The 22,553-nt window shown below is 35.0% G+C and overlaps 1 protein-coding gene across 1 annotated transcript in view; it reads right to left on the bottom strand.

Annotated features, from left to right (window-relative positions):
* Positions 1-417: 417 nt before the first annotated feature.
* The window catches only part of KLHL1 (kelch like family member 1), a 218,527-nt gene continuing 196,391 nt past the window's right edge, over positions 418-22,553 (bottom strand). The window contains exon 11 of the mRNA XM_054518600.1: positions 418-1,400. Coding sequence (XP_054374575.1) covers positions 1,329-1,400 — 72 coding nt within the window. The 3' untranslated portion in view covers positions 418-1,328. The remainder of the gene's footprint in view (positions 1,401-22,553) is intronic.

Raw genomic sequence — 22,553 nt, 5'->3', positions numbered from 1 at the left:
TTTAGATACTTTTTAAAGGTTAGTGGTCTATTTCAAATCTGCAAATGCAAGGACTCTTTAATCAGGGACAGGATTCTTTAGTAGTTCTTTATTTTCCCTTTTGAGAAAACTTTTCTCTTCTTTTGCTTTTCATTTAAATGAGTGAAATCCTGTCTTTATCTAAGTAATTCTTCCTCTTGACTGTTGAAAAAATTCAAAGCTAATATACTCTAAGTGTTCTCCAGGTATAATTGAATTTTCTATTATCTTCCAAAGGTGAAGAATCAAGTGTCCATAAAGTATAATATATTTGGTATAGCATTATTTCTATTTGAATTGATACTTAACATTATGAAGACCTTTCCCTTGCGTAGCAAAAACTACTGTTTGATTATAATTGCCATCCTACTGTGAATAATCACTTCATTCACTCATAAATGCAATTAGAATATTCATATTTTATTAGATGTTTGATAAGTAGCACTGGCTTAATTGCATATTCCTTAGGACAAAATCTGATACATCAGACAAAAAGAGTAAATTAAGCAAGTTGTATGCAAAATAGTTTAGCACAAGTGTCAAAGTTCAAACATTAGATAGTATAATAACATGCAGTCTATATACTATTTTTCATCAATTTTTACAGTGTCCCTATCAAAAAATTATCCCAAAGAAACTTTTTTTCTGAGGAGTAGGTATAAATATAAATAAACCAAAAGACTAAATATTAAATACCTTTTTGTTATCTTTGTGTATTCTGTTATTTCAGAACAAAAAACAAAATGGAGGCAATGTATAGACAGCAAATAGCCATATTGACAAATAGCAGTTCAAATATGGCAATACCATAGATATCACTTAACTGGGTTTAATTTGTGTAAATTCTAAGATTTTTTACTTAAGTGAAAGACTTATTTCAAAGGATATTTTAGGGAAGGAAAAAATGTGTTTTTCTGCGGGTTTTTTGGGGGGGGTTTTTGGCATTTTTTCTGGGGGTTTTTTTTGGTTGAATTGTTTCTTAAATTCTGATTAAATCACTGATGTTTTTCACAATCACACCAGCTGCAGTTAAGCTTTTCTCTGGGCAGATCTTATTTTTTTGAAGATAGAGTCCACCATCATCTTTAAGCAATTTCTATTTTTCTGTTTAAGGATGTCAACTCAAATAACACTTCACATTATATTTCATATGCACAGAATTTCTCATAAGAATGCCACACCTCTAAGAAGAAAGCAATCTCTCAACTTTTTCCTGAAAAATTTGAAAAATTACTTTTTTCTGAGGAAAGGTGTGTTACATGGAATTCTGTAAGAGCTAGAATTCAACTTCAGAAGCTTGATATCACTCTTCATTTCCCTTTTTGGTCGCAATTGTTCCAGTCCAGAATAGCTGAGAACATTTTGTCTTCATCTTTTTCTTTCTATAAGGAAAAATAAATAATTTTCTCAAGAATTAAAAGGATAAATGTTTTGTGGTTTAACCCCACCTGGCAACTAAGTCCTGATGATCCACTTGCTCACCTCCCACCCCCTCCCAGGTGGGGGAGGCGAATCAGGAAAAAGGTAAAAACTCTTGGGTTGAGATAATTACAACTTAATAATTGAAAATACACCAACAAACAATAGCAGCAACAGTAATGATGAAAACAACAACAGCAATACTACTACTACTACTACTAATAATAATAATAATAGTAATAAAGAATGAGAGAGGAATAAAACCCAAGAACAAATAATGCACAAAGGAGTTTTTCACCACCTGCTGACCAATGTCTGTCCCCAGGCACCTATTGGCAAAATTATGGAATATACCTTTGAGTTCTTCATCCAAGATATTTGTGAAGATGTTGAATGACCATTGGATCTAAAAATACTTATATAGAGAAACTTTATTCACTAAAATGAAAAAATACAGAAAATTAGTGCCTGATGAAATTTCTTTGACCCAGTCTAGATCTTTAGATATCATCTGAAAACTAGAAAAAATATACAAGTCTCTATTTTTTAGCATTTCTGCTAAGCTAATTCTCTATAAATATCCCTTTACCTTACTAATATTAAAGAGTTTAGAGTATAACTGGACTTTAGTAAAACATGTGATACTTCTTCCAACAGCATGCTCCTGGAGAAACTGGTTCATCATGGTGTAGACAGATGTACTCTTCAATGGGTAAAAAATTGGATGGATACCTGGGCTCAGAGTGGCAGTGACTGGATATACATCCAGTTGGTGGCCAGTCACCAGTGGTGTTCCCCAGGTCTCAGAATTAAGGCCAGTCCTGTTTTACATCTATATCAACCTGAAGAGGGCATCAAGAGCACTCTCAGTCAATTTGTAGACAACACCAAGTTGGGTGGGAGTGTTGCTTTGCTGGAGGGTAGGAAGGCTCTGCAGAGGGACCTGGACAGGCTGGATTGATGGGTCAAGGCTGGTTGGTAGAATCACTATCTCAGGAATTGTCCAAAAAATATGTGGATGTGGAACTTGGTGAAATGACTTGGTGAACATGATAGTGCTAGGTTGAAGGTCTGTCTCAATGATCTTAGAGGTTTCTTTCCAACCCTAAAGATTCAGAGTGCTACTTATCTCAGAATTCCTCATTCTGTAATTCCTGAGTGAGGCAGGGCATTATATTCCCTGTGAGTATAATGCAAATTTAGGGTCTGATTATTTCTACAATTATAGGTTATCAATTTCTGATGAGTAAGTTTATTTTATAGATACAGGCTAGTCCTGAACTAAATTTTTCAGTTATGAGTGACATATACTACTAACCTTCTTACTATTCTGGCTTCTTCATTTTTGACCTTCTGCCAAAATTTTCTCTCCCTTTTCTATAGACAATCTTTCTGTTTTTTACTATAAAACTCTCTACTTGGTTTTATGATGTTTGTAGAATCATAGGACACCATATTCTTCAGCTGTGTTCCACATATACATTTATAATGATGTTATGAGAGAGATATATTCTGTTGAAGACATCCAAAGGGTGATTTAATCCATCTAAATTAGCACTTCATCTGTCAGTAAGTTAAACATGCCCAGAATTTTTTTCTGGCACTCGGGCCAACAGCCCATATCTGTTCTATTAATCTATCTTCACCTCAGAAAAAAATCTGGCAACACCCAAACTGAATGTGGAAGATGATCCTGGCTCATATCAGCTCCTGAGCTGTGCCCAGAAATTGTCAGGCAGAATGTTACTTGTTCCATTCCAAAACTATGCTAGGGTTTGTTCCACTTTCACCTAAAATATACATGACTAAATTACATTTCCCTAAAAATGTTCCCCTCTTCTGTCAATGTACTAACAGAGCAAATATAAATTGGACAGAACAGTGTTTGTTTGCTTGCCTGGGAGGTGACAATGTTCAGAGTCCAGTTACTTGGATGGATAGCATATATAGCAACATGTAAAGGCTTGCTCACTGGCACCTAGACTTGGGGAAATTAGTTTCATTTCTTACCAATTAAATCAGGGTAGGATAATGAGGAATAAACCAAAATACTAAACATACTTTCCCCTCATCCCTCCCTTCTCTCCAGGCTTAACTTCACTCCTTATTTGGTCTACCCCTTCCCCTCCAGTGGTGCAGAGGGATGAGAAATGGTATTTGTAGTCAGTTCATAACACACCTCTACTGCTCCTTCCTCTACAGGTAGAGGTCTCCTCACTTCTTTTCCTCACATTCTCTCACTTTTCCTCACTCCTTTGCCAATGTGTAGTCCCTCACACAGAAAAGTGTAATCTATTAACTTCTCCAATGTGAGTCCTTCCTGTCAGCTACACTTTAAAAACTGTTCCAGCATGGGTCCCTTCCATGGTGTGCAGCCCTACAAGACAGAGTGCTTAAGTGAGAGTCCCCCACAGCGTCACAAGTCCTGCCAGATAACCTAATATCCATTGTGGGCTCCTCTCTCCATGGGACTACAGATTCTGTCAGGAGTTTTTTCCAGGGCAAGCTTCCCACAGGGTCACAGCCTCCATCAGGCAGTCTCTCCAGCCTGTAGTCCACCATGGGCTGCAAATGGATCTCTGCTCCACTATGGACTTCCATGGGTTGCAGGGGGACAACCTCCCTCTTCATGATCTTCACCATGGGCTGCAGGGGCATCTCTGCTCCTGTGTTGGAGCAACTCCACTGACCTTAGTGCCTACAAGGTGGTTTCTCTCATATATTTTCACTCCTCTCCCTGCTGCAATTGCATAGTTTTTTTCCATGCCTTTAAATACTTTATCCACCAATGCTGATGGGCTTCTCCTTGCCCAGTGGCAGGTCCATCTTGGAACCAGCTCTGTTGGACATCTCACAGAAGCAACTTCCATAGTCCCTCTCTACCTAAGCCACAGAAATTCAATTCAACCATACAGTATCGCCCCATAGGATCCCAGGTTTTGACAAATCTGTTCTGAAATCACCAGCTAAATAAAAGTTTAGTAATTTCTCCCTCTCCCTGAAAGCAGTGCTGTTCTTAATACACAGAAGTGAGTGGCAAATGTCAACTTAAGATAGCTCATGTTTTGAGTGGCAGCAGTAACAGATAAGGCATTATTCACACTATCTGTTTTGTGTACTTAAAACATGTAACTGAGATGTGAATGAGACTCGGAAATTAGTTCTTAATTCCCTATGTAGCTAATAGAGTGAAAGAGAATTAGCAGCAGAGGTGTCAGTATATTACAACTGGATGATTAAAATTAGATGGAATGAGCCTTATGATTTCTAATAAAAGTTAGTAGAAGTCACTAACTTCTAAACTTAGTGTGAAAGAAAAAAGATTTTCTACCAACTTTTAAACACGAGTCATGTTCTGTTAGTCATACTTCACTAAAAAGATGCTTACATTGTGTAAAACATTTTTTGCAACAGTTACCACTTATGCAAAAATTGTGAGTTAAAGAGACCTAAATGAGAAGAGGTATTAATTTGGACTGAAAGATATCTGTTGCATGGGTATATTCCATGGAGAGCCAGAAAATATTTTGGAGCGAGGGTAATGCAGGTGATTTTTCATTTAGTGATGCTGGTTAAAGCCCTACAGCTTTTGTAAATTAGCTTTTTGCTGGAGAAAGAGGAAACTGTTGCCTCAGTTGGAAACACCATCTAAGAAAAATATGGTATTAAAATATAATTAAATTTATTTTATTGAATTGAAATATACAGGATTTCTTGGTGCTTTTCTTTGCTGGAACAGAATTGTGGGATAAGAAATGGCAACACTTTCATTATAGGTTTGTCACTCAAGTGTTTTAGGAAGATATTAACTTTATCCTGGCAAAGACTAGAGTAAAGTATGATCACATCCTTTCCCAGCACTGGGAGGCAACCAGCTCATGTTTTCACTTTATCAGTGATCTAAATATATGTTTCAGAATTAGTTCTGAAACTCAGAAATAAATTGATGAATTTTCTCAGAGTTACCCAAAAGATTAAGCTACCCTTCATATAATACCATAAAAACTCACGATCAGTGGAGAAGATTTCTAGGAAGGACTAGCTGATGAATCAACAGGAATTTATGAAGAAGCAAAACAGGAAAATTTTTTAATTTACTTTTTCAGGAATTGTCTATATGAAGTACAACTCCTACAGAAGTTTTCTTTATTAAAGGTGTTTTACCTTATTAAAAGTAATTTTCTTTATTAAAGGTATTTTTCATATTTTTCTGTGCGCATTCAACTTTTAGTGAAAATGAGAGAATTAAAACCTTTGTTCATATTCTTGGTTTAAATAATTTCTCAAACTTACTTCTTACAAGCATTACTGAAATATTGCTACTAAAAATACTACTTCATATTAAGCCTATCCATAATTGTGGTGATCTTATGGAAAAGATTTTCCAAAATGTTAAATGACCTTTTACCAAGTCTGAACAATATTTTTTTATAAAATATTATTTTAGGTATTACTTCAGTACAGGACAGAATTTCTAGGGGAGCTCATGCACCCCATGATTGGCAAAGCTGTTAAGGTAGAAATGATGGTAAAAAAAATGGGGAGTGAATAACACAACCAAAACTCTCATGAAGGTGTCTGCCAAAGACAGGCTTTTACACATGGAAAAGAAAGATGACCAATCTACTGTTTTAAACAGTAAGCAGTAAACTACCAAATGACTTGTCAAACAAGGAGGAAACTTGAAGAAAAATCAGAGTTCAGAGACATTGTAAGGGATGCAGTATCAGTCAAACCTGTCTTGGCAATGCTGGAAATCACTCTGCAGTGCCCCAGCCCTCCCCATGGAGGACAAAACAGACATGGGGCAGTTTGAACAGCTGCTCTCTGCTGAGTGGAGTGGCACTGGAGGGTGCATCACTCAGGGTGATACTGTTTGAATCACACCTCAAGTGTGCAAGTATTTTTGATTTCTCAGCAATATATCAAGGTGATGATGCCAGCAGAGGTGCATTTAAAAACAGAGCATCCCTTTTCTCTTACAGGAAGGGTGTACACAGAGATAAGTTCATTTTAGTTAACTTCATTCTTTCAACTGCATTCGTTTGCCTGGGTAAATTTGGCACAAGATGATAAAGTAGCTGAAGTCTTAGGCAGGAACCTCCCAGCCCCCTCTAACTTACCTTGACTGTTATATAACGGGAGGTCCTGAAGGTAATGTAAATGGGGAGATAAGGAAGCCATGATTGTGATCAGAAGCATAACCTGTCCAGATAAGAAATGGATAATGATCTGCCACAAGACAGAGATACAATTCACTAAGGCATAAAGAAGACCACAGGCCAAAACTCACCACTCAATCAATAATCACGTGTAAGGTGCATGAAGTGTCTGTGAGGATCAGTAGTACAGACTGTAAGATTATAAAGGTCCAGGAATTTCTTTGTTCTCAGCCCCTCTCTGGAGGCACCCAGTTCAAGCTGTTCCTATTTCTGTACCACTAAATTATTAATTTTTTTTTCTGGAATCAGATGTCTGAGAGTTTGCTTTGGGAAGCCTGGGAAAATAAATTTCTTTAACAAAAGGGAACCCACCTTCTACTAGTGATTAAAATTATGCTGCCAAAAATAAGAGCAAAACAAAAGTGCTTCCATTTCTAAATATCTATTGACACATTTTGAATGGGCTTTTTTTGCCAGTAACTGAAGACAAAAAATCATTAATATTTTAATTTAGGGTTATTATTATTATTATTATTATTATTATTATTATTATTATTGTTGTTGTTGTTGTTGTTGTTGTTGTTGTTGTTGTTGTTGTTGTTGTTGTTGTAAAATAATTTGTGTTGGAAAGGACCACAGAGATCATTTAGTTCCAATCTCCCTGCCGTAGGCAGGTATACCTTCAACTAGACCAGGTTGCTCAAAACCCCACTCAGTCTGGCACTGCACACTTCACAGAGACCCAGAAGGAAAATATCTGTAGTTCTTCCTTGTCCACAGACACAGTCACTCCATCATAGAAGGCCACTGAATGATTCAGGCACAAATTGCCCTTTCTGAAGCCATGTCACCTGTCCCTAATCACCTCCTTGTCTTCCATATGTTTTGACATATCTTCCAGCAAGTTCTGTACCATGATCCTGCTGGGTACATAGGGGAGTTTGTCTTATCAGTAGTTTCCAGGGGCCTCCATTTTACCCTTTTTGAAAATGGGTGTATTGTTCCCTTTTTTCCCAGTTACTGGTGACTTTGTTTTACTGCCACAACTTTTCAAATATAATGGACAGTGAATTAGCAACTGCATGAGCCAATTCCCTCAGGACTCTGGGATGCATCTCATCAGTTCCCATGGACTTATGTATGTTTATATTCTTCAGGTGGTCTCGAACATGATCTTCACTTATGGTGGGAGAGACTTCATTCCCACTATCCTTGCCTTGAGGTTCAGGGACTTTAGAAGTATGAGGAAAGAAACTAACACTGAAATTTGAGGAAAAAAAATGCCCCAGCCTTATCCATGTTGGTTGCTACTTGTTTTTCTGTTTTATTTACCAAGGGGAGTATATTTTATTTAATTTTCTATTTCTGACAGATGTATCTTTAGAAGCCTTTATTATTCTTTGCATCCCTTGTCAAGCTACACTTTGGCTTTCCTAATCCCATCCCTACCTATCTGGGAAATGTCCCTATATTCTTCCCAGAACAAATGTCCCTATGCATTTCATTCTAACGCCTTAGTTTGACCAAGAGGTTCTTATTCAGCCATGTTGGTCTCCTACTGTCCTTTTCCAATTTCTTACATGTGGGAATTTAGAGCTCTTTCACTCCAAGAATAATGTTCTTAAAGACCTGCCAGCTCTCTCCAGCTCATATTATGGTGAACAGGTGAAATAAGATATACTGTTAAAATAACAAGCATAAGATGACAGGATTGTTCTATTTCCTTTCAAGGTTCAAATTTGCTACATACAGATCCTGTTCTTTGTTCAGAAATCTAGAGTTTGTTTTTGGTTTGTTTTTTTTTAAACAGAGGAGTACATAAGGATTAATCCTTTGACTTGCTTTCAAATCCAGTAGTAATACCAATAAATCCTCTTGGATTGCTTTGAAAATTTAGCATCTAACCCTATGATATTAAAAACTGAGCTATGAAATAGGTAGCATCTGTATTCAAATACTCATATTTTACAGGTTCATGGTATTACACGATATATGCTTCAAATCCTCAAATTACTCTATGCTTGTCATTTCCCCTCTCAAAGTACAAAGGAGTGCAAGTACAAAGTACGAAGGAAGCTGAAGTGCAAGATTTTTCTTCATTTGCTGAACAAGCCTGATCTTATGACATCTGTCACTCCAAAACATGAAGTATGCTATGAAAGTGTGCTCTCAGAAGCAAGCACGCAACCTAGCAAGCAAAATAAACTTTAGACAAAAGTCTCTTGATATAAACTAGCTAATGCTAGTGATAAAAAAGTGTACTTGCAGAGTTTTGGTAGGCATTGCCTAGTAACTAAGGAATGTTTGATGCATTCGCTAAGAATTCGAGCATCTGATTATGAAGAAAATATATTTTATTTTATTTTATTTTATTTTATTTTATTTTATTTTATTTTATTTTATTTTATTTTATTTTATTTTATTTTTCTGACATTTCATTTAATATCGATACTTATTAGTGTTCTGTGCTTAAAACTATAACTTTTTTTATTGCATTCTTTTATTTGGAAATAAGAAATATCTTTTAAAATAAGTAAGATAAAATTTGCGCATAAACAATTGAAATTGGACCATATATATACTTCATGTGGATTTGCCATTTTACCTCATAATCCAGGTGCCAGCATCAGCAACAGCTCTTCTGTAATTTAGGTGGAATACTGTGATGCTAAAATATTCTACTCCAAATACATTTTAGCACAGGTGGATTTTGCCTGTTAAAATATTCTGCTATCTTAATTTGAGAGACTTCTTGAAATATAGAGAATACTGAATTAAAATTATCTGAGTGCATTCTGCATTTGACACATCTACAGATACAGAAATAACTAATTATTTTTCTGAGAGAATTGATCAAGCTTGAAAGATACAATCAATAGCAATAAATTTTGTTTCCAAATTCATGTGTTGAAGGAGGCTAATATTACCTACCTTAGTAAAAAAGCAAAATATTTCATATGTTTGGCTTAGGGTTTATCACTAGTGAGCCTACTCTAAAATAATTTCTGCACTTGAAAACCTGAAGAATAATTTTAGAAAATCTTGACACATAACCCTACTAGAACACTGAAAAAATGAAAACTATGATGGCAATTAATTACAGTATTTTCACAGGAAAATTTGGTTTTCCATATTGTATTTCTACATATTGCACTTCTATATTTTATCACTGTAAATGAAAAACTATGATGACAACATTTATATTTACTAGATTGTGTATCAAATGAATGTTTTGTCACAAGATTTCATTTGCACTGCCACAGTTTGGGATTTAAGTGTTTTCATCTGTTGAAGGAAAACTTAAAACACCCATTTTTATCTTTAATTTATGGTTCTTTCACGCTACTTAAATATTTTCCTCATAGCATCTATATTCCCTGCTTGTCTCTCTGGATTGCAGTAGCTGTGGATTGCTAACTATAGTTTGGCATCACTTCTGGCTCGTTGGCCTAATCATGGATGTGAAGAGAGCAATGTTTGTGTCAATACTTAATATCAGACTGAATCTGATAGACTGCAGGGCCCAGCTAGCACACATCTCAGCCCATGGACTGATAAATTGTGGTGCCTTTACTGGTAGCACATTACACTTGCACCTCACTGCCATAAGGGTGAGCAGCAGAAATGGTCTGATCTTGCTCTTGCTGCCTGTCAGATCTCACCACCCCCTGAGGCACATATACAAGTATGGATCCCATAAATGTTGCCCTATTTTTTAAGTTTTGCTAAGCCTTCTGATGTTTACATTCTCGTAACGAACTTTCTCACGCACTTTAAGTAAATATTATTGTTTTACATTTGTTTATGGAGGAGGAGAAATTTGATGGACTGTTGGTTTGTCCAGTGTCATTGGAGAGGTGGCATTGGAGAGGTGGCACTGTCACTCTCCAACCCACTGTCACTTTTGGAAATCTATAAATGTTGGAGTCAGAAACTGAAAGCTCTCTTTTTACCTTGGAGAGTTGCGTGTCTGTGTCGTTTCATTTTGTATCCTATAGCAACACATCAAGTCTGGCTGTGACTTCTGGTCTGTCCCTCCAGTACCCAGCGCTCAGATTCTTGCTCTCTGTGCAGATCTGGCTTCTCATATACCACAGACACCTCAGTTTCAGGACAATTACTCTTCTCTTGTACATTTATGTCAGCTAACAGGTGCCATCAGTTCATGCCTTTGGTGTAACAAGGAGACAATTGCTCATTTATCGATGTTACAGAGAGATCAAATTCAAATATAGGAAGAATAATTTGTTCTCAGAAAGGTTCCTCAAATGGCTCCCAATTCCATTTGTTCTCTAAGTGGCCACAGCCGTAAACATAGCCAGGCCTGTCAGCTGCTAGAGGGATCTCACTGCAGACACAAGTATCTCAGTAGAAATCCTCTTGGCCACACTACTTACTCTTCAGTCTTGGTTATGACATACTCTTCCATCAGCATTGCTTCAGATGGTGAAATTTGAGCATATTTTCTGAGCTGGTCAGCTACAGCCCAGCTTGTATGCAAAGTTACTAGAGGATCCTGGGCTGTAAAGTCCTTGTTTGTGGCAATATGCAATTTTATCACATTTCAATCTTTCAGAATCTCACAGAGCATGTTTTCATTTAACAGCTCTGCATCATGCTGCCTCTGACAGTGTTATCTTCACCTGCCACATCCTTTTCCCTACCCTTTCTGTTTCCCTTGCTGCCTGTTATAATGATCTGTCTCACTGGCAGAATGGGTAGCAGAAGAGGTTAAATGTACACTGCACACTTGAGCTCCTTCTCTGCCTGCTCTGCAAACGTGATGGGGAAAATCACAGTAAGGTTGACGACACAAATAATCCATGTCAAATTTATTCCATTCATTCATTATCCATTCAAGTTTATTAAAAATTTGAAATCATGCAACTTTTCCTATTTTGTGCCTTTATTTTGAGTGGGCTTGTGGCTTGTCAAAAAAAAAGGTTTTTGGTCCAGGTGGTTCTCTTTTCCCTTGCTGCTCTGTACTTCAGTCAATGTAACACATCTCTGCTTGGGGCTCAGTGGGTTCCTCCCAAGACTCAGGAAGATCACTTCTAAATACACATTGTTAATAAAAGCATGCTTTACCCCCCCTTCAGAAGCAGCTGAAACATATTAAAGCCAGCTACTTAAACAAAATGATAGTTAAATCTTAGCTGTGCCATAGAGGATTGGCATTTCCAATGGAGATGTGTCTTCAAAAGTACTGTATGTGAAACTTTCACTTCAGGGGGTTTGAACAGACCTGGTGCTTTCCAGAGATCACTCTTCCCATCACAAATAGTAGAGATCATACTACTTTAGATACAGCAAGTTTCCATAGGAATAAAGTATGATCAAAGACTTTTTTTTCCCCTAGCTTTTATAGTCCCTTTCTCTGGCAAATAAGAAGTAAAAGTGAACTGAACATTTGGATTGCCTGAGGCAAGCTTATGAACATAGCTCGACTCTTTTGCAGCTTATATTGTCTTCTGTTTGGATTTCATAACTCTTCAACTAAGCCTTCCCTTCTCCAGTGCAACTGTGATCCTCCCTGAACCGATTCTTTTCAACAAAAGAATTGCACAAAACTGAACGTTCTTCAGAGAAGAAAGAAAAACAGTCAATTCAAAAATTGAAAAAATGTATTTTGCATTCACTCTGTTAAATTTTAGCCTCTAATAATCCCTAAGTTGCAGGAAAAAAATCATAATCTTTCATATTAATTATCATATCATTGTGCAGTCTAGAATACTTATATTTGCTACAGACTAGAATAAAAGATTGTCAATTTAGTTTCATATAGTAAATCCTCAGCTTTTTATGGAATGCAAAAAAGGGTGTAACCTGGCTATATTTTCAAGTCGAATATAAATGCAAGTTGAGCTAAGAATGAAGTTTTTATTAATTGAGGTTGCTGAAGGAATGGAACATTGATCACAAGGGTTAGTTTTTTTGTTTAGTTTTGGTGTAATATCTTGCAAGGTGAAGAGTTGTGGAAGGGTGATCACTTTAATAAAAGAAATTACAAAGAGGAAAATAGCTGGAAAAAAAATGAGTGAAGGAACATCCTACATAAATTTCCCTTTCATTATTAAAATGCTGTATTTATAGATATACTTACAGAGATATAGATGTACCTATAGTTCAATTTCTGTTCTTATATAACTGTATTTCAATAGAGAAGTGTTTACTTTAGGATGTAAACAGAAATTTTAAAATAAAAAATAGTTCATAATACTAGAAACTTAAGAGGACTTTCTGTAACATACATTTCTATCTCAAAAGCTACATGAATCCACTTGTAAGTATTTGGCAGTTTGTACTTCACTAATACCACATCAAGTAAAGGTCTCTTCCCAGAGAAATCCTTCATATTTTGCATTTTTTTCCAAAAAAAAGTTTCACTATATATATTCTATGCTGTGCCAAACATTTAACATTCCCATTTCTTTGTGAATTAATTTTTATCTTCAGTTCATATGTTTTCCAACATTTTGAATTTCTGTGGCATTACTTACATATAAACAGTGAGAAATACTGATTATGGTTTATGACAGTGCTACAAGGAGAAATCCAAAGTCTTGCACCTGTGGATGAACAACCAGTATATGCTGGGGGTCACCCACCAGGAAAGCAGCTTGGTAGAAAAAGCCCTAAAGATCCTGGTGGTCACCAAGGCATACGTAAACTAGGGAATTGCTTTTGCTGAAAAGAAGGTTAATGGTGTTCTGGGTTGAATTAGATTAAATATTGCCAGCAGGGAATTTATCTTAAATTATAGGGCTTTCCATTAAAGAACACCAGCTTTTATCCCTATTAGATATTTACATATATGATTGAAAATAGAGGCTGTTCCTATATACTGCAAATGTCCTTTATGTCACTGGGTCTCTATTTCAGCAACTGCTTATTTAGTTCTGAAATTGCAATGTTTTCAGAAAATCTATCACTGAAGATAGGTCTTTAGTTATGACAACAGTTTTTGACAGTCAGTATAATGGGCCATAACTTATAAAACTATGAAGGAGATTTTAAAATTTATTTGATTTAAAAGATTAGTATCTCAAAGCCTACAAAAGATACACATTAAAAGTAGCTTCTCATTTAAGATTTTGTCCCTAATATCTACCAAGTTACAATGTACTAGACTTCAATACTTTGATATTTATTAATTAAATAAATAATTTTTTACTGAAGGTAGCAATTTGCTGTGATGAATGCTTTCTCATCAGAGAGAATTTTTTTCAGCATGAAAGCAGTCAGCTAGAACAATAAACCTCTCAAACAGTATTTAGAGTTGACGAAGAATCAAACACAGTATTCCTGAGGTAAGAAAAAGATTGTGACTAATGATAGCAGTTGCTTATTCACCCCACTGGTAGGCCTACAACCTTATAACTTTCATTGGTGCACTCGAAACAAGCTGGTCTGCCAAGAAACATGACAGTAATAATTTTTGGTGCAAGACAATGGTTAACACTGCTATTGTCTTAAGACTATGTGGAAAGGCTATTCCTGTTTAGCCTGGACTCTGCAGAGCAGTATTCTCATTCTTAATTGTTAGGAGATGCTGCACTTTTGGACTGCTTAAACTGTGCCTGCTTAACATTCTTTGTCTCTATGCTGTTTGTATCATAATCTTGTTTAACATGAAAAATATTTATATGGCAGGCTCTTTGACTTGGTATCTTCATCATTCTATTGGTAGCCACTATTACTGATAATTACTGTAGGAGCCAATAGTGATTTTCTCAGCAGCTTTGCCTTGCTGGTGTGTGTGGTTTATCAGCTTTACTACAGTTCACTTGCAACATGTAAAATGAACAATGTATATGCCAAAACAACGAGATTCAACTGATGAATTAAAAATAATATTACAGAATATACAGGATAAGATGTTCTATTCTGTTTTAGTTAAAATGGTAGGAAGAAAAGATAATAGCTTGGAAAGGTATTACCTTATGAAACATATTTAAATAAAAATATTGTAAAACAATGCTGTGAAATGTACATAATTTTATTTAATGATAATATTTTATTATATAATGATATTTATAAAATATCGTTATCAGATTTTTTGCCTAGATATACTAAGCTTAAATGATGTAAGAAATAAAAGATTAGCCTTCTAAGACTTGGATTGCAACATATCTTGTTAAGATAGTTCAACCACTACTTTTAAATATAAATTTTGAGGGGGAGATTAAGAAGAAAATTATATAAATAAGTATGTGGAAATGAGATAAAATTTAAAAAGTCCAGACCATTACTATTAGAAATATCCCAGATTCTTTACTTCAAGGTAATCTTATTTTACAAATCCATAAAAACTCCAGTAACAACTCAAGTCTTGCAGTATTTAAGCCTGCCTCTGGTGGATGTGCCTTTCTCAGTAATGCTCACTGGCCCTTTAGAAGTCATAGATAACTCCCTGACAGGACACAATCCCAAGGTGCAAATGACTGCACACAAGTATGAAATGCAACAGCACATCTTTTCACACCAGGCTTTAATATGTCTAGTACAGTAAGTTTCCTCAATTCCTCAGCCTTTGTTGCATGTGGAACTGGATTTCTCTGAAAAACTGATGACCTCCACACAACAAATGAAAAAATATTGGAGCTTTACATTTTGGTAAGCATTTCTAAAGCTGTGCTATATATTTTTTTCTTCTTTTTTTTTTTTTCGGGGGTGGGGGTTGGGTGGGGAAGGGAGATACCTGTATCTCTATACATATATAAATAAGATTTATGGACAGTTCTATGACTACTCTTTGTAATTCATTAGCAATAATACTAACAGTCTATTATTACTGCTTGTTTGAAAAATTAGGGATTTCATTTTGAAATGAAGATAAAATCCTGAGCAGAAGTATATAGCCATGGAAATGAATTCTAACAATGGTAAAAAGAGATTTTGATAAAATAGTTAAAAGAGTGCATTTAAACACTAGATTTCCAAAGTCATTAAATATTTAGTTCCAAATTCATTAAATATTTACTTATGTAAAGTATTACTATTTATTTTTTCCAGTTTATGAAATTTGAAATATTTGAGAAAATAAAACCTAATCTTTAGTTATAGCCTGCTTATGTGCATTTCCAGTTCACTTCAGATGCAAAGAAGATGTATAGATTGGCCAACAAGTATCCTGAGACAAACATAATGTATATTTTAGGGAAACAAACAAGTAAACAAACAAACATAAATTTCCTATCCAAGAAAACCCAAAACAAAGCAAAAACCCCAACTCTAACGAAACAAAAGATTATAAAGAAAAAAATCCAGATATTAAATCCAGAAATAGAAATCCTTTCCTGCTTTGAAATCTTTAGAAAATACCCAAAGTAAATTTATAGGAAAATAAGTTTGTTGAAGATTGTATAAATATTTTAGAAACATCTTAAGCAAACATTAAATTACTTCATAGGGTCAAGAGCTTAATATACTTGAAATATCAAAATTAATGTCACATGTGAAAGCTTGTGAAATCTTAATTCACTCTTTTAGGGTAAATACATTAAAATATGCATTAAATGCATTAAAATACAGTCATACTTGATTAACTTCTACTTTCTTCAGACAGATCTTAAGACAATTGGAGGACATGAATGGTTAGCAATTTCAAATAATTTTTCCAGTCCAAATTGTGCATAGATATTGCTCTAAAAATAAATGACAAATTTTATTCTGAATTTTTCTGTCATCACCATGTGACTAGAATCTATTCATGTATATTAACTACACTCATTTATTGTCTTGTAATAGCATTATTCCCATTTTTACCGAATGGCAAATGAGCTGCAGAAAGATTTAATTAGTGAGTTTCCACTCAATTTGGGTGGGATTTGATAGAAGATGAACATTATTTTTTCAGCACATTTATAATTAAGTGAACAAATCAATGCTGTGGCTTTCAGCAGTTTTACCTGAGATTGCTAAGAATTCAGACTCTACCAGAAAAGGAAGATCATTATGCTACGGAAAATTGATTAAGAAGTGTCTGGAGGGGCTTGCTGCGTATCTGGACAAAGGAAGAGAGAATACAAATCAGGCAGCAAAATATTACACATGAAAACTTGGGGACACACAAAACTTCTCTGGGCTATCTGTTCCAATGTTTGACCATCCTTTCATTGATTTTTTTTCTTTTTTTAATGTTTGAGTGGTATCTTTTATATTTCAATGTATGCCCCTTGTTTCTTATTGTGTTGTAGGGCGCCACTGATATTCGCCCTGCCTTCTTTAAACTCTTTTAAACTCTCCCACTAACTATTCATGCATATTAATAAGACCTCCTGAGCCTTCTCTTCCCCAGGAGAAACAGTTCCAGCTTGCTCAGCCTCTTCTCGGGTGACAAATGATCCAGTCTTTTGATGATCTTGGTGTCCCTTCACTAGATGTGCTCCAGTATGTCCGTGTCTCCCTTGCACTGGGGAGCCCAGGCCTGGACTCAGTGCACCAGATGTGTCTCACTATTGCAGAGGCATCACCTCCTTCATCCTTGCTGATAATACTTCTCCTTATGCAGCCCAGGATTCTGTTGGCCTTGTGTGTTTTTGGGGCACTGCTGATGCCTTATGTCCTGGTATCATCTTAAGAAAATACCTGATTTCTTTTCAATTCAGTTGCTCCCTTTGAAACACGGACAAAATGTGGGTGTATGGTTCTCAACCTCCTTCATCTTTGCTTCAAAAAACAGGTCTGACATTTTACTGGATTCCTTATTTCCTTGAATTCCCACAGATGTTAAAATATGAATGATTAGTAATATATTGATTTCTGCAGCAATTTTTTAATGTTGTAAGTGGATTTTGAACATGTTAGAAATGATCTTGAATTTTAACAATATGAGATTGAGAGATAACAATGTGTATCATTCATGTACATAATCACGTACTAATGTACTTAGCTACTAAGATGTCATTGTGATCTGAGTGGTGGAGAGTTCTTACACAAATATATTTATCATTTATTCAAATTTTCCAATTACAACACAGCAACAACAACAATGACAACATACAAAACAAAGAAACAAAAAAATCCCACCTGGCATGAATACTGCTTTGATTTAAATAAATTATTGATTTTTACTCTAGTGTCAGGGTATACATGGGGTCACTACCATCATATTACCATTTAACAAGTAAAACTTTATTATTTTTACTTCCCTCTGTCAAAGTGGAGATAAATTTTCCCCGCTAAAAGGCATTTTCTGTCTTTTGGGAGTTTAGTATTTGTGAAGATCTCATTTATATTAGAGAAACTTTGAAGTTGCACAGCTGAAATGATCTTTTTCTTTCAGTGTATGACTCTCAATGTATCTCCTTCAAACAGACCTGAAGCATGGGTGTGGGTGTATTCCTCTGTGATGAGAGGTTTCTTTTCCAGTTGCTGTGTCTGAAAGCTTTGATGCACTGTCTATTGGGAAATCCTGAGACTAACCAAACTTCATTCCGGGATGATGGTCTTTTGGTGTCTGTGATTGATTAATAGGAGTTTTAATAACTTTAATGACAGAAAAGTTGTATTTTCAGAAATATAATTAAGAAATATTTACTCAGGTAATCATTAAAATTTTCAAGATTATTTTAAAAATTTTTTTAATTTTTATAATGCTATAAAGAAGAGGAAAACCACTAACATCTTAAAATCCATCAAAATATCTTTTTCTTAATAAATATCAGCCACAAAATTATAGGAACCTAAAATGAGAAAATTGCATGCAAATATTTATTTGTAATTCTGTTTGTAAATCAGCATGAATAGTTCATTTCCAGCATGCATCAGAGAAAAATGATCATGGAATCATGGAATCATAGAATGGCTTGGTTTGGAAGGGACCTTAAAGATCATGTACTCTTAACCCCTCTGCCATGGTCAGGGACATCTTACACTAAATCAAGTTGCTCAAAGCCTCATCCAACCTGATTTTAAATCTTGCCAGGGATGAGGCATTCACACTTTCTCTGAGTGAACTTTTCCACTGACTCACCATCATTATAATGGATTCTTACTTATGTCCAATAAAAATCTATTTTAATTTAAAACCATTGCCCCTTGTCCTGTCACTACAGACCCTGGTAAAAAGTAAAACCAGAATTTTGTAGACAACTACCTTGTTTACTCTGCTCCTTTTTTTTGAGACACCAACATGGCTGCAGTATCAATATGACAGTTAATATCTTTAAGGGATGTTGTTGGATTTTTGTTTTGCTGGGTTTTTTGTTTGGGTTTCATTTTTTTTTATTTTGTGGGGCTTTTTTCTATATTTGTTTGTTTGTTTGTTTGTTTCCTTGCTTGTTTTTTTGTGGGTTTTAGTTTTTTGTTTTTTGGTTTTTTTTCTTGGTTGGGTTGGGTTTTGGCAGGGAGTGACTTGGATGGGTTTTTATTTATTTTGTTTTCTTGTTTTTTGGGATTTGTTAATTTTGTTTTAAAGCCTTTCTGATAATTTTGTTACTTTGGTAGTACTCTCTAAGAAAGAACTTAGACAGTTCTATTTCAAATGTTTGTGTAAATAAGGATCCCATTGAAATCACTCAAGAGAGACCACTGAAGGTTGTGTTACTGTTCTGGAAGATATGAGTCTGGCCATCTGCAAAGGTTCAGAAGAAAAATTAAAATTATGACCAGAAAAAGCTCTGCTTTCATGTAGTTTGGCCAATCATCTAGATGGAGTCTATAGCAGATTTCAGACTTATACAGCAGGAAAAAAAAATCCAACCTCAGTTGTCTGAGATTAATAGGCAGAAGAAGAGGTCACTCAGGATAAAAAGTAAAAATCTCTGACCTACTGTAAGGGCAGATGAGATGACCAAATTCTGCTAGCAGTGGAAAGGTCTGGATAACCTTTCATAAATTTGCAGTATATTTTGCTTGGAATAAAGATAAAGGTTTCTTCAGAGCACTTCATGCAACATTTTCCTGCAAAAGAAAAAAGGCACCCAGAATAAAAGTTCATGAGGCAGTATTGTCAGACATAGTAGTAAAACCCTCCGCAGGAGTATTAATCCATCCCAGAAGTCATATGTTCTTGTCAATGTAAAATTATAATGTTTAATCCTTCTTTTGTCTCCTCAGAGAATGTCACTCCTGTGGAAATATATGTCCAGCAATGCCAAAGTCATCACAGCAGTCTATGTAGGGAACATTTATCTTTTCGGATGTTCAGTGAACTGCAGCAGTATTAAATCCACATTTATGTGTAGGGCTATGCCCAGGACAATCAGGAACTCACGGGGACTGTATTCAGTTTTTACTCCTTATTAACAGAGAATGTGCTCCTCTACAGAGATAAAGGTTCTGAAGGACAAAGGTAATAAAATGTAAATTTAAGAAAATTTATGTGGCAGAGAATGAAGGGAGATGAGGATAGAGTTGCAGGCAGTCCTTCTACTGAGGTTGTACTTGTTTCACTATTTTTTATTTTAAAAATATCTATTTGTGAGCTATACTCCTTCTAAGGAGTATATAGAATTCCTTCTAAGCACTTACTAAGAATAATACATACAAGAGCAACAGAGAAATTCAAAAAATTAACAAAATTATAACTGAAGATCAGGTATTAATGTTGAGAAGTATATTACTCTGGCAGTTGCCTCATTTCAACACAACTTTTGAAAGACTTGTACACACACTTCAGTGTAAGTACCATAATTTACTTTTCTCTGAGTCACAGAGAATTATAGTATTCCTATCTGACATTAGCAATTTTTTCATTTTTTTTGTGTGCATTTCCTGAGTTCATTAATCTTCAGACAATGCATGATATAGATAAACCTCTTACCTGAGGATGGTTGACAAGAAAAAAACAACAACCTCCCACCCCCCCACCCCGAAATTATTAAAAATTTTATTTATCTTTTTAATTAGAAGTACAGAAACGCTGGAATTTGTGCTGCTGGTGCAAATTTGTGCATAACTATTGTATGTTATGTGTAAGTGAACCCAAAAGATTGAATGTGTGTCATTATGAAAATATGGCCAGGTATTAAGTACCTGCTGAACAAGGTATTATAGCTACTCGATGTGTTTGAGTTAAAGGAATTCCAAGATAATTCAAACAAATATAGCACTGTAAATATGTGGTCTTTTTCATAGTAGATACTAATCCATCAGTTTATTTACCAAGCCAAAGACCAAGAAGAAAAAGTCAATCTTTAGATGAAGCCTTGGATCATAGCATCAAATTAAATTATTTTTCCAGAAAAGCAAGATGTGGTGCTTAAGGATGATCATAGAATATCTAGCAGCAAATTATGTTCATTTGGTTCTGAGTTTAAAAACTACAAAAATGAAGATTTTCCTTTAAAAATTCTTAGGACACAAACATTGACTGCAACTTGATGAAATTTGAGTAAGAAATTTTTGTAAGACACAGTACATCCTTTTTAAAATACTTATGTTGTTCTTCTGCTAGATCTTGTAATGTGTCATGGCAAATTAATCAGCACAGTTTTATTTTCAGACTTATCACATGGTTTATGTTAGTGCATGGTCACTGCCAAAAGTGAGGTAAGTAGTCATGTGAGACTAGCCTGGCAGTACAGATATATCTGTTCAAATTTCATCCAGCAACTTGGAGTATCATCCATATTTGTATTTATATATGTGTATAAAGAGTACTTCTATATAAAACAAACGAACATATATTAAAAAAAAGTGAGTCTCATCTCACCAAGATGGAAAAATATTTATCAAATCTGAAATACTTGGAATTACTTGAAAGTACATACATATGCTTTTTTCCTACCAACTCCTACATTCCTATTAGAAAATTATTTCTATGACCTGTGTTTGAATTCTGCAGACAAATTACTTCAATTATTTTAACATTTGGCTTTTAGAAGTTGCTTCAGCAATGTTAGCAAACCAAAAATAATCCCAAATAATATTTGTTCATATTTGTTCTGAATTTTCAGGATTTTGCAAGAGTGGTCATCTGACCAATATTTCAAGCTCTTACTGAAGAAATATCCAGGAGAAGCTCCTGTATTATGTTGCACAAAACTTTCATGGTTCTAGTCTTGTGTGCCTCCGTGATATTACAGCAGCAGGGAGAATGCCTGAGACTATTACAATACCATTATAGAAATTTGTCTCTGCTTTTCAGACAGTTTCACATAAAAAACATTCTCATTTCACTATTAAGGATGAGTAGCCTTGCTTTCAACCCTTCCCTGCTGATTGTCATCTTAATTCTCCAAGTGAAAACTCAAACTGTGGTAACCACAGTCTAAACAAAAAATTTCAGAGAGGGTCAAAGCTATCAAACTGAAAACTTTCACTTTCCAATCAGTGTCTTCTTCCTTAAGTAAAACAAAGTTTCATGATTCTTCAGAACCTATGTGGATCTCATGCATCTGCATCTTTTAGGTTTACACTTTAAAATCCTAGACAAAATAATTTCCTTCCTCTTTCTTCCCAATGGGATTCAGTTTTGTTCCTTGCATGAATGTCTGTATATCAATTCAGATTTTCCATGTAGCAGAGTATGACTTTTAATGTCTATCTTGCAACAAGAAAAAGGAACTTTTTCCTCCTTTCTGTAACAAAGAGATAGACAACAATGTTCCTGTTTTGGAAATGCAATAATTCTATATTCTAGTTTTATTTTTAAGGTATATGTCTACTATTTTAAATACTCCCTTCTCATATAATACACTTGGTTGCTATGTAAAATTTTTCATCCGGAACATTTCTTGTCCAAGTGGAGAAGATGAGCCATTCATTACTTGGAAGAGAAAACATTATCAAGGAATACTGCGTATAAATCCTGGAGGAATGAGTTTAAAAATCACTGCACAGAAATTTCCAGTATTCATTATCTTACTGTATGAACATTTCTAGACTAATAGGATGACTGTCATTTTTCATTACTGTAAATGACTGAAATCAGAAGCTGCTCTGAGTCAAGAGATCTGCTGTCAAATTTAACAAATTTAATTATTAAAGACTGCCACTATGTTGTTT

This window comes from Molothrus ater, chromosome 2 (genome assembly GCF_012460135.2).
Source record: "Molothrus ater isolate BHLD 08-10-18 breed brown headed cowbird chromosome 2, BPBGC_Mater_1.1, whole genome shotgun sequence".
Classification (NCBI taxonomy): domain Eukaryota; kingdom Metazoa; phylum Chordata; class Aves; order Passeriformes; family Icteridae; genus Molothrus; species Molothrus ater.
The sequence above is the reverse complement of the archived record's forward strand: the minus strand, read 5'-3'. Positions and strand labels throughout refer to the sequence as shown.